Raw genomic sequence first — 12,309 nt, 5'->3', positions numbered from 1 at the left:
CAGGAGAGCTCGGGCACACTCGTGCTGAGCGCCTCGGCGGATTTGCGTCGGTCTGCAGTTGCTGATAGTCGGCGACAGTGTTGGGATCCGACAAGGGTTTGGTGATTACTGCAACCTAGAAGTTGAGCAGTCCAGATGTTCAGAAAACCGTGAGGATTAGTAGGTGCTGAGAGTGGGAGATTGTCCTATTTCCTGAACCTGTAAAGGAGCAGAGAGGGAGTCCTTAAATGCCTGATGGTTTGTGATTGTCCATCATATCACCGAGTGCTACTGTCTTTTGGAAGCTTAAGTTTTGGGCATAGTCCCTAAGACTCAAAAATCTGAACAAGAGTGTCAAATTTGTATCAATTACAGGCTCATCTTCCTTCGCGTAGCTACAGGACATACACATGAATCATACACTGTGTCTGGACCCAAAAACAATGATGAATCAACCAATGGCGTGCCTCAGTTTAGCAGTTTTCATCTCTGCAGTATCTCCCCCAAGTCATGACCAAGAGAGCCTAGACGCCATGGCTACGACGGCAGCCACCAGCAAGCTCTCCACGCACCACCGCCGCCTCTTCACCTACGAAACAGGGGAGGGAGATAGTGAGGAATAGTATACATAATTCGAATTTCGAAAGGGGACGGAAGACAAAAGCATTGCTTGTAAAGGGGGGCTAAGTATAAATCACAGTGCACTCACGTATTCTGCAACACTCAAGCAGCTTTACTAGTGCCATGCATGATTGCTCACTTGATGACCAATCTACTCTTTTTCATTTTTTTTTTTGACTAAAGGGAGGACCATGATCTTAGAGCACGGCATATCTCGTTCCTTTTAGAGTCACAAAGAACACTAGGGCCAATTGCCATATCAAATTTGTGTTCCACTTCTAACTTCGCAAACTGATTATCTTCTTCTACCAAGCTCAATGCAACCACCATGGATATAATCAATTCTTAGTGCAGCAGTGACAAAGCTACCGAGCTACCAATCATGGACTGCAAATTGGAGTTACCTTGTTCGCCGCTGCCGACACGGTGTAGTACCCGGTGCCCGGCCCTACGCCGTCGGCGCCGCCGGGCCCTTGTGCCACCACCAGCCCGGTGCCGCCGCTCCTGCTTCCGTTCCCCTTCCAGCCGCTGATGGTCGGCGCCTTGACGCCGACGTCGTACGCGGGCGTGCCGTCGGGCTTGAACAGCCCGTAGTGCCGCTCCGACGCCGGCCCGGGCTTCTGGTCCTCGTTGAACAGCGCGAACACGTACACCTGCATCGGCTCGCTGGGCGCGGCGGGGGTGCCCTTCCCCTGCGCCACCAGCCGCATCAGGTTGCCGTTGTACCGCGCCGCGTTCTCGGGCGTCGCGCCGGCCTCGTCCTCGTCGCCCTGCGACGGCCACCCGGTCTCCGACACGCGGATCTCCACGGCCTTGCCGTAGTTGGCCCTGCAGATGGCCGCGCGCACGGCGTCCACCTGCGCGTGCAGCATGTTGTCGTAGCGCAGTCCAGTGGCGGCGTCGGAGACGCCGGCGTTGGGCTCGAACAGCACGTAGCTGAGGTCCACCCGGCCCGGGTCCGCCTTGTACGCGAAGTAGGGGTACGCGTTGATGAGGAACGGCGCGCCGGTCTTGGCGAGGAAGCCCAGGAGCGGGGACATGTACGGGAGCACGTCGCGCCGGAACGCGGCGGCCGACGGCGGGAACGAGGACGACAGCACGGCGAGGGAGTGCGCCGTGGTGACCGCCACGCGGGAGGTGAGGTTGCACGCGGCGAGCGCCGCGTGGAGGGCCTCCATGGCTGGGAGGAGGGACCGGAGCATCGCGGTGTCGGTGCCCGTGAGCACCTCGTTGCCGACGGTGACCGCGGTGATCGACGTCGCCGGGAGGTGGGGCAGGATGTTGGCCCGGACCCACGCGGAGGCCGCGGAGGGGTCGGCGGCCAGCCGCGGGACGAGGCGGTCGGGCAGGCCGACGGTGAAGTCGGCGCCGGAGCCCGCGAAGGCGCTGAGCACGCGCGAGTCCGCGTCGTAGAGCTTGACCCTGGTGGCGTTGAGCGCGCGGAGGAGCACGGCCGCCGCCTGCGGCGGCGGCAGGTTGTCCGCGACCTGGCCGTAGTTGATCCCCAGCGCCGGGGCGCCCGGCGCCGCCAGAGCCGGTGCGAGGACGGCGAGTGCGGCGGCGAGCACGAGCCGGAGCGCCATCGCAGCGGCGGCTTGCCGGAGCCCCGGAGGTGCGAGTGGAGTGGAGCGGGAGCAGAGGCCTTGGCATCGGTTGAAATGGCATCCATATAAAGCGCGTGCATGTGGACGCCGAAACCGAAAAGGCAACAAAGCCTTGCTGTGTTCGCCGTGCTTTGGGGCGGTGCTGTCGTGTCCACCGGTGGTAGGGTTATTAGGTTACGACTTTTTTTGACAATGATCGCACAGTGCTGCATGCTACAAGAAGAAGAATGCCTTTGATAATCACCATGGTCAGCTGCAGTTGGAGATGGACAGATCAAGTATGGAAGCAGTAAGAACAGGACACAGAACGGGATAAATTGCAGGATCTGTTTACCTTCGTTTTCGATGCCATTTCGTGGAAGCTATGAGCCTATAAGCCAATGATATTATTTCTTCTGCATTCAAGTAAACTTGAGTTCCCATGAACAGAACAACAGTAGTCATGGATTGAGGCGTCTTCGTCTAGATTCTAGTTTTAGGTGGAACAGAAAGAAGAATGTTTTCTCTTTAGTATATGTTCTTTTCTTCTGCCGATCATCGGACTATCTGAACAAAGAAACGGCTCAATAATGATGTTCAGATCGTTTTTAGTTACAGAAGGAGAGGAAAAGGAGGATAGTGTTCATGATCGTGCGTTCAGAGTATACTAGTCGTTCATCTGCCCTATCAATCATGGCAACATAAAAAATAAACCTGCCGGATCATCAATACAATAAGCTGAACGCATAGTATCAGATAGAGCAGGGAATAAAATAAAACCATGTCATGCTAATGCTAGCCAATCTCCCTGGGTACAAGCTTTTGATGAGAGCAACGATCTGCAGTACAGAATTCAGTTACATCTCTGAAGGAATCAAGCGCTTCACCCCATGTTGAGCTGAAGGGCCGCCGCCGCCGACGTGAGGAAATACCTTGCGACCCAAGTCGGCAGAACACAAAATATCGGTCCCAATTTGAGCCAGCGCTTCACCTCCTATCCTATCTTTCACCGCTTTTTCTGCCTGCCTGCTCGGCCTCTTCCTTTTCCAGCTGCTAACGCCCATACCCGAGAGAGAGAGAGAGAGAGAGAGAGAGAGAGAGAGAGCAGCCGAAAAGGCAAAGGAAGACGAAGGGAAGCAAGAGGCGGTCGATGGACGACGGATGGATGGCTCCAAAGAAGGTAAAGCATCTATCTCGAACAGTGGCCACCCCCACTTTAAAGTGACGGTGTGCGTTGCATTAGATGAATGCCGGTCGATCCAGTTCGTCTGCTTGGCCCGTTTGGAGGCCGTTGGATTTTCAGAATCCATAATCTAAAATCTGCTCCAGCTCCCGCTTCCAAACGGCCTAGTATGGGCTGATAACTTCGCAATTTTTGGGCCGGCCGTGACTGGTCTGGTCATCAATTCGGACGGACCCAGATTCTGGCCTTCTCCGGACAGGCCGAGATCATTCCCGGCCCATCCAACAAGGCCTGATTGCTTGTCGGATAAAGTAAGGGATCAAGCCGGGACGAATTGGGCCCGAATACTTGGTATCATCGAAACCCGGACCATATGACTACTTGTCCCAGCCTCATCAACAAATTGTTGCACCGATCATCACCGGATATTCGAAATTCGTAACGTGAACGTGTGCTCGTAGCTACTTTGGGGATGCACATGCACCTTACTTGCTTCAGTTGCTTTTGCGTCTCTTCCTGGAAGGAAAAAAAAAAGACAGCTGCATCCTCGCGTTCGTCCCCGGTGGTGCCCACAGAGGCCCCACAGGCACGCGAAACCCGTCACGGTACCTGCACACCACGGTGCATGCTCTCGGCTGTCACGTCCCGGGCCGGAAAGGACACGTGGCACCGCCCGTGTTCACGATCAGCACCGCAGCATGCGATAACCGGCACCCAACAACGCCGCCGCGTGGTGTGTTGCGGGGCTCACGCTGCCCCGCCGCCGCCCACACAGGGGTGACGACGCGGCTCCTCACGTTTCCCCTGCAAGCCAGCACCGCGACGACAAAGCGAGCGGGGGGCTACGTGCACCGTCGTCGTGTCGTCCTGCTGCTCCAATGCAAGCGTGCACTCGACACCGACCTAGGATCGGAGGGAGCTCCTGGCTACCGTGCGTGCGAGCGAGATCAGCAGGGCAGCGCGCGCTGGAAAGCTCGGCGCCCGTGCACGGCCGGCACACGGGGCGTGCAGCTGCATGCGGGCGAGGGGAGCGCGCGCACCGGCAAGGAAGCCCCCAAAGCGTTAGGCGCGCCCGCCTTTGTCCGGGCGGTGGCGTGCGCGTCAGCCAAGGCCAGACCAGGCCGGGCCGGGCGCGCGGTGCGGTGGGGTGTCGTTTCCCCGGCCCGCGCGCGCGGTGCACGGCACGGGGAGCGGATCCGGCGGGCGGGGGTGGCGGAGGGCGGGGAGAGCACCCCCGAGAGCAGCGCGCGGGGCACGCAACGGCGCTAGAAATACCCCCGACCCCATCCCCCACCGCCGCACACACCCATCTCTCTCTTCTTCCAACACCACAACACCGAGGTTTCCAGGAGAAGAAAGAAATAAACCACTGCCAGCCAGCCAGTGACGCCGCCCCTCCGATCCCCGGCCGGCTTCTACTCGGGACTCCGCCCCGATCCATCGACCGATCGGTGCGCCGGGCTCTCCCCCCCGATTTCGTCAGGTACTCCCTGCTGCTCGAATAATCCACCGCCTTTAATTCTCTACTACCTGTTCCTGAATTCTTCTGGCGTGCCCTTGAGATGCTCATGCATATGCCTCTGTCTGTGGTGATCGGATCATCAGCAGATCCTTAATTTGTGTGGCGTCTGTATCTGTATTGTTGCCTTTCTGTCTTTAGGAAGTGCATGCCTTTAGTTTACATCAAGTTTCTTGATCTACTAGTTTGTTTATGTGTTTCCGTACTCTGTCTGAATCTACGTCTCTGATGGATCAAGTTAGGTTTTTCTTTCATGCAAACTGTTAGAATTTCATATTCCTCACGCAACCAAACACTGGAAATGTCAATTCGTGTCAGTTCTTACTCACAATTAAGTCAGAAAGCGCCCGGTAATAATCCGGATTCTGACCTCCAGTAGTAACTGTAACATGACTCCACTTTTACATCCGTTCGGGGGATAAATCTAGAACTATTTTACGACTTCTGTTGTACACTATTTGTCCTCTTGTGCAGTCAAATTTCAAAATCCTCCCAACAATCCTTAATTTGCATGATGCCGTCGTCTCTTGCGTTCAGTCGGTAGGATGTGCGATTGCGCATGCCTCATGTCTAGATCGATCCAGTTTCTTCAATCCGGTCTATATGTTTAGTAATCTGTCTCTGTTGGATCAAGTTGGATTTTCTTTCATGAGAAATGCTAGAATTCATGTTTTTGATGCGACCACACACTGGCAATACAAATTCTTCAGTTCTTACTCACAAGTCAGAAGCACCAGTGGTAACTGTAACACAAGTCCACACTTATTTGTCCTTTTCATGTGTTTGAATTCATGTGTTTAGTAATCCCACATGTATTTGTCTTTTTTCGTGCAGTTTGTTACTTCAAATCCCTGAATTCCCACAATTCAAAACCACCGTTTGTTAGTGACTCAGAAGGTGCATCTACCTTTCCCTCCGCAGGTAGGTAGCTAGTCCTCCACGCTGACCACCGGCATGGCGGCTCTGGCCACGTCCCAGCTCGCCACCACCCACGCCGGCTTCGGCCTCGGCGGCGACACCTCCATGTTCCGCCGCGGCGTCCAGGGCCTGAGGGGGCCCCGGGCCTCGGCGCCGGGCACGCTCAGCGTGCGGACCAGCGCGCGCGCGGCGCCCCGGCAGCAGTCCCGCCGGGCGCAGCGCGGCGGCGGCAGGTTCCCCTCCCTCGTCGTCTGCGCCGCCGCGGGCATGAACATCGTCTTCGTCGGCGCCGAGATGGCGCCCTGGAGCAAGACAGGAGGCCTCGGCGACGTCCTCGGCGGCCTCCCGCCGGCCATGGCCGTGAGTACCACCGATCATCGCCATCTGTTCCGTCTCGTCGTGTCTTCTTGCTGCATGCATCTGTCAACTGACATGTGTGTGACGTGCCCGTGTGTTGGCTTGTGCAGGCGAACGGGCACCGCGTCATGGTCATTTCCCCCCGCTACGACCAGTACAAGGACGCCTGGGACACCAGCGTCGTGTCAGAGGTACTTGACGGCTGAGAACACACCACGCCATCAGATGAAGGTGAGAAGCTGTCGACATCGCTGGGATCTGAACTTTCTATTGTGCTGTGCATGCAGATCAAGATGGGGGACAGGTACGAGACGGTGAGGTTTTTCCACTGCTACAAGCGCGGAGTTGACCGTGTGTTCATCGACCACCCGTCCTTCCTGGAGAGGGTGAGATCTCATCACTTCTTACTTGCTGCTGGAGATGATAGGTAAATTTTTTTTACCATCTTCTATTAGCAGTTTCAGTGAGCCTTTTTTTGGGTGGTGATTTCAGGTTTGGGGAAAGACCGGTGAGAAGATCTACGGGCCAGACGCTGGAGTGGACTACAAGGACAACCAGCTGCGTTTCAGCCTGCTTTGCCAGGTCAGTCACTTGCAATCGTACTACTGAGTACTGAATTCTGATCGATCTGTACGCACTGCCATCTGTTGTGCTAACTCTTGGAAATGTTTGAATGAACGCTCCTGAATGCAGGCAGCACTTGAAGCTCCTAGGATCCTGAGCCTCAACAACAACCCCTACTTCTCAGGACCGTACGGTAAGAAAATAAGTTGCGCTCTATGATCCGATGAACTTGATAGTTTCAGACTGCAGTTTCACACCGATTGCTCTGCATTCATTCAGGGGAGGATGTCGTGTTCGTCTGCAACGACTGGCACACCGGGCCTCTGTCGAGCTACCTCAAGAGCAACTACCAGTCCAACGGCATCTACAGGAACGCAAAGGTTTTTTGTTCTTCTTCTTCTACCCATCGTTTGATGTTCGTATGCGCCATTTGGTCCTGGAACTGACCGTTTGCCCTTTCACGTCCTAGACCGCTTTCTGCATCCACAACATCTCCTACCAGGGCCGGTTCGCATTCTCGGACTACCCGGAGCTGAACCTCCCTGAGAGGTTCAGGTCATCCTTCGATTTCATCGACGGGTATGTGTGCAAGCTTCAATCCTTCTTCCAGCTGTTTTTCCTAGAGCCAGGACTTGGGCCGTGCTATTTTTGGACGGGCTACAGCATGATCCAAAGCACCGCACGGCACGTAAAATTTTGGACCGTGTTGGCACGACACGAATACGAGGGCGGTGTTGTGCCTAGGATCTCAGCACGATGGGCTATATAGCATAGTCCGTATTTTAGGCCGTGTTTGGGCCGGCACGGTACGAAAATGATCCGTCGGCCCACGTGTAGCCCACTGTTCTACTATGATAGTTAATGTGGCTTTCTAATTAACAGTCACCTAATTTTCTTACTTTATGTGCTTCCTAGTTAAGATATGATGCTTTCCATATGCAGTGTGCTAATGTAAAATAAAATTAATAAAGCATGTTTTGCTCAATTTTGTTCTTTTCGTTCTTTCCATAATTTACTTATTTTTCTTATATCAGTTTGAATATTTTTTTCTCATTGTTAGTAATAGTAGCAATCCATGCGCGTGATGGGTTAGTCGTGACCATCTCTTCCTGTAACGCTGCAATATCCGAAGTTGCTTGGACTAGCACGGCACGAAGGCGTGCCGTGGGCCGTGCTTAGGTCTGGTAAAAGAATTGCCGTGCCAACGCGGCACGGCACGATGTGCCGAACGTGCCTAGAAGTCTAGACCCGAGACGGCATGAGGCACGAAAGGGCCGGGCCGGACCAGCACGAAAGGGCCGGGCCGGACCAGCACGGTACGGCCCAAGTCCCACTCCACTCTAGTTTTTCCTCGACGCTGTTGGGTTAATATGTATAAGTTGACGTGACTAATATATAGCTCACGCTTCACGGTGTCCAACCTGGTTTGCAGGTACGAGAAGCCTGTGGAGGGCAGGAAGATCAACTGGATGAAGGGCGGGATCCTGGAGGCCGACAGGGTCCTCACCGTGAGCCCATACTACGCCGAGGAGCTCATCTCGGGCATCGCCAGGGGCTGCGAGCTCGACAACATCATGCGCCTCACCGGCATCACCGGGATCGTCAACGGCATGGACGTCAGCGAGTGGGACCCCAGCAAGGACAAGTACATCGCCACCAAGTACGACGTGTCGACGGTGAGCTCTCGCCGAATCGTCTGATCAAATTGTGCAAGTGTTGAGAGTTCGTCGTCGGATACTGACAAGGGAGCATCTGTTCGCGACACCGTTTCAGGCCATCGCCGCCAAGGCGCTCAACAAGGAGGCGCTGCAGGCCGCGGCCGGCCTCCCCGTGGACCGGAAGATCCCGCTGGTGGCGTTCGTCGGCAGGCTAGAGGAGCAGAAGGGCCCCGACGTCATGGCTGCCGCCATCCCGCAGCTCATGGAGGAGGACGTCCAGATCGTCCTTCTGGTACGTAGTACCTAGCACAGCCTTACAGTAGATTGTGGGCCATGGTGACAATTCGTTCGGAGCAGCGTGCCTGATTCGATTGCGGCGATCGATGGTGACCTGCAGGGCACCGGGAAGAAGAAGTTCGAGCGCATGCTGATGAGCGCGGAGGAGAAGTACCCCGACAAGGTGCGCGCCGTGGTGAAGTTTAACGCGGCGCTGGCGCACCACATCATGGCCGGCGCCGACCTGCTCGCCGTCACCAGCCGGTTCGAGCCCTGCGGCCTCATCCAGCTGCAGGGGATGCGATACGGCACGGTACTACAACTGCTGCTGCCCTTGAACCTTGCTGCATCTTTCAATGACATCCTGCTGCAATCCTGAAACGATGGGCAATGCCTTGACTGATCTCTCTCGCGATTGCTCTTGCAGCCCTGCGTGTGCGCGTCCACCGGTGGGCTCGTCGACACCGTCATCGAAGGCAAGACCGGATTCCACATGGGCCGCCTCAGCGTCGACGTAAGCCTTTTTTTTCTTCTTCTTTTCCTGTCTTTGGTTGCAACTGTAGATTCAGCATTCAGGTAACTTTCTACTTATATATCCAAATGGTGGTGAACCAAATCCATGCATATCTCGTCCCTCCCAGTGTAAGGTTGTGGAGCCGGCCGACGTGCAGAAGGTGGCGACCACCCTGAAGCGCGCCATCAGGGTCGTGGGCACGCCGGTGTACGAGGAGATGGTCAGGAACTGCATGATCCAGGACCTCTCCTGGAAGGTAGCACTGCAGCACCTAATAAGATCATAAGCTCAAAATAAACAAACAAGCCTCGCATTCGTCCGTCCCTGATTTTAATCTGCGAAAACGCATCCGCGCAGGGCCCTGCCAAGAACTGGGAGAACGTGCTGCTGAGCCTGGGGGTCGCCGGCAGCCAGCCGGGGATCGAGGGCGAGGAGATCGCGCCGCTCGCCAAGGAGAACGTGGCCGCGCCCTGAGGAGGCCCCCTCTCGCCGGCGCATCCGTGTAGAACCAAGATGGATGGAGTGAACACCTACATATATAGTATATATATATATATATATATATATAGTTGTTTGCGGCAGTGTATTGTAGTAGTGGCCAGCGGCACAGCCTAATAAGTATGAACCATATATAATATATATATATATATATTATATTGCGAATAAATAAAAAGGTTTTGTTATAGTAGTAGTAGTAGTATAATCTCTGCTGTTATCTGCGTGTGCGATGACTGATGAAGTGACGAGTGGCCGTCAGAATCCGGAAGTGGATCGGAGCAAATTTGGACGGTATGTGAATGGGATGGATGGACGGGTCTGTCTTGACCAGTCTAGATCTGTTCAGTGGCCACTACTATAGACGGCCGTCGTGGACCAGTCGGAGTCTATCCGAGTACGAAAGGACACACGCCCCGGCAACTGGCGGCGGAGCGTGATCCGGTTCGGTCTGACCACCGCGCCTATACATACATGTCAGACCGCGACGGCGTCGTTTCAGTTCCCCGGCCGTCCCGTCCCGTACGTGCAGGCGTGCAGCACACAGGAACCGCCGCGTCTTAGGCAGCGCCGGCGACATGGACAGGATCCTGGCGCTGTCCCTCGTCGGCGCGGGGCCCGGCAACGTCTTCGGCCCGGGGATGAGCGGCGGCGCGCTGGAGAGCTTCTTCGCCCGCGGCAAGGCGGAGCGCGGCAACGGCAGGGGCGCGGCGGGCGGCACAGGACCGGCGGCGGGGGGTGGCGGCGGGAGGAGCGCAGCCGAGAGGACGAGCGAGGCGGAGGGTGGCGGCGGGAAGAGCGCGGCCGAGCCCGAGAGGACGAACGAGGCGGAGGGGAAGGGCGTCGGTGGCCAGGAGCGCGGCGGCGCCGACGCGAACGCGTCGTTCCACCGGGCGCTCGACGGGATGTTCTTCTTCGAGGCCGTCGCTCCGCATTGACATGCTCACCGTGCCTGCTCCTCTGCTCTTGTCGAGATCATTTGGTTGAGCGCCCGGTGCTAGGGCACGTGACGTCATCTGTCTAAAATAAGTGCACTAGTATTTTTTCCCTTCTAATCTGACTAGAGAAAGACGAGGGGGAAAGATAAAGCCTTGTAATTAGCACAGATGGTCTATGAGGGGGGGTAAAAAAACTCGTAATTTTGCCCATTTATTTACGACTAGTAATATTTGATCGCTAAATTCTACTAGTATTTATACAGTTTCGTAGTGTCCAGTTTCATAACTTTTCACGTGCATGCGCTTCTACGTACGTGGACACCAGCATCTAGTAGAACTCTGGTAACCATAATGTTTGGCTACATACAGCAAGAGTTTTTTCGAGTCCATGACGTAACCAAACATACAAACGGGCGTACGTGAACGTTGATCGATCAAAATTAACAAAACCGAGCTAAGTTGATAAGTTCTGAAGAAGTGAAATCTCAGTTCAACTAACCAGCCTATTCAGAGGCTCAGCTTCTTAAGCAATTCGTACGTAGTTGCCCTAAAAAAAAGGAATTCGTACGTAGTTTTGGGCCATTGATTTTCCTTTTCTTTTAAAGGCAATAAAAGATTCCCCCTTTTAGACCGCGGGCCCGGCCCATGAAACTGGTCAACTGTGCGCGCCAGAAGGGCCACTGGGCCTCCATTAGAGGAAATTATCGCGCGGATGGCCCAAGCAGGTCACAACTATAAAACGTTGCACATGGAGGCCCTCCCGGTGTCCAAGCTGTTGGCGTATCCCTTCCGGTCTCTCACGAGCCGTCCTCCTCGGGCACGACACGAGCGGTGCCCTGCCCCTGCCCACCCATAAAACCCTCGCAGATTGAGCGTGCCAACTCCAACCGCACAGGACGATCGGCCGGCTCCGAGGTCTCCTCCGCTCCGACTCGGCCAACCACCCACCCGATCCCGGATTCTCTTTTCGAACGTCGGCGGCGGCGATGGAGAGGCTCCTGACGTCGCTGGTCTTCTGCGAGGCGCCGCTGGACTTCGCCTACGGCACGCCCGCAGGCACCGGCGCGAGGTTCGCCGCGGACTCCAGTGCCGGCGCCGGGTCATCGAGGCCGGCCGAGGGAGCCGCCGAGACGACGCGGCGCGTCGCCGTCAAGGCGGCGCTGCGGAAGCAGCAGCCCGAGCTCGCTCCGGCGTTCGACGGGCTCAACTGCTTCGAGACCGTCGTCATGCCGTCCCGGTCGAGCCATTGATCGATGCACCCAGCTTTCCATGGTTTCTTGCTCCAATTCCTTTATGCTGATCCGTAGTGTAGGAAGTAACTTTTGTTCGTGCAACCTGCCTCCGTTTTATTCGTTCGATTATTGTACTGCATAAGTATCGCTGATATAGCAAGTTACAAGCTACCTATAGCTTTACTGAATTCAAGTGAAAAATAATCTAAAAAAAAAAGAATTCAAGTGAAAAATCCACGGAAACGCACGCTGTCGTGTTCGTCGACGCTGCTCGCCTGAATTTTGTGCTTCGTCTTGCCGGGATGGGGGACATGCGCGGCGGGCCCGGAGTTGAATCTTCTCCTCCGCTTTGTCCGTTGTGCTCGCGTTCGTCAGTGAGCACGCAGGGAAGGAAAAGTACTCCGCCCCCCCACCCAACGTACGAAGAAGGCAGCAGCCGTTGAACCGAACCGGAAGCAGAGCGCTAGACCAG

General features: G+C 55.6%; 4 protein-coding genes across 5 annotated transcripts; 3 read left to right on the top strand and 1 right to left on the bottom strand.

Moving 5' to 3' along the window:
- Positions 1-274: 274 nt before the first annotated feature.
- On the bottom strand, positions 275-2,666 carry LOC112889882 (glucan endo-1,3-beta-glucosidase 14-like). 2 transcript variants are annotated; one of them, XM_025956667.1, is made up of 3 exons: positions 2,539-2,666; positions 1,005-2,457; positions 275-568 (listed from the first exon to the last, which is right to left on the bottom strand). In XM_025956667.1, exons 2-3 carry the CDS (start codon positions 2,181-2,183, stop codon positions 488-490), a joined length of 1,260 nt encoding a protein of 419 aa, XP_025812452.1. In that variant the 5' UTR covers positions 2,184-2,457; positions 2,539-2,666; the 3' UTR covers positions 275-487. The 2 variants fall into 2 exon arrangements, with proteins under 2 accessions (XP_025812452.1, XP_025812451.1); XM_025956666.1 differs by having other exon boundaries at positions 1,005-2,659.
- A 2,024-nt stretch (positions 2,667-4,690) lies between these two features.
- On the top strand, positions 4,691-9,700 carry LOC112889565 (granule-bound starch synthase 1, chloroplastic/amyloplastic). Its single transcript, XM_025956275.1, has 14 exons — positions 4,691-4,849; positions 5,807-6,163; positions 6,271-6,351; positions 6,448-6,546; positions 6,653-6,742; positions 6,854-6,917; positions 7,004-7,104; positions 7,194-7,303; positions 8,157-8,400; positions 8,498-8,674; positions 8,780-8,971; positions 9,086-9,172; positions 9,300-9,428; positions 9,530-9,700. The coding sequence occupies exons 2-14, from the start codon at positions 5,840-5,842 to the stop codon at positions 9,644-9,646; spliced, it is 1,815 nt and encodes a 604-aa protein (XP_025812060.1). The 5' UTR covers positions 4,691-4,849; positions 5,807-5,839; the 3' UTR covers positions 9,647-9,700.
- Positions 9,701-10,103: 403 nt separating this feature from the next.
- Positions 10,104-10,820, top strand: LOC112890800 (glycine-rich cell wall structural protein 1-like). The gene has a single exon (XM_025957662.1). It carries the CDS (start codon positions 10,246-10,248, stop codon positions 10,603-10,605), a length of 360 nt encoding a protein of 119 aa, XP_025813447.1. The 5' UTR covers positions 10,104-10,245; the 3' UTR covers positions 10,606-10,820.
- A 570-nt stretch (positions 10,821-11,390) lies between these two features.
- Positions 11,391-12,025, top strand: LOC112890862. Its single transcript, XM_025957730.1, has one exon. It carries the CDS (start codon positions 11,592-11,594, stop codon positions 11,853-11,855), a length of 264 nt encoding a protein of 87 aa, XP_025813515.1. The 5' UTR covers positions 11,391-11,591; the 3' UTR covers positions 11,856-12,025.
- The last annotated feature ends 284 nt before the right edge of the window (positions 12,026-12,309 follow it).

This window comes from Panicum hallii, chromosome 4, assembly GCF_002211085.1.
Source record: "Panicum hallii strain FIL2 chromosome 4, PHallii_v3.1, whole genome shotgun sequence".
NCBI lineage: Eukaryota > Viridiplantae > Streptophyta > Magnoliopsida > Poales > Poaceae > Panicum > Panicum hallii.
The sequence above is the reverse complement of the archived record's forward strand: the minus strand, read 5'-3'. Positions and strand labels throughout refer to the sequence as shown.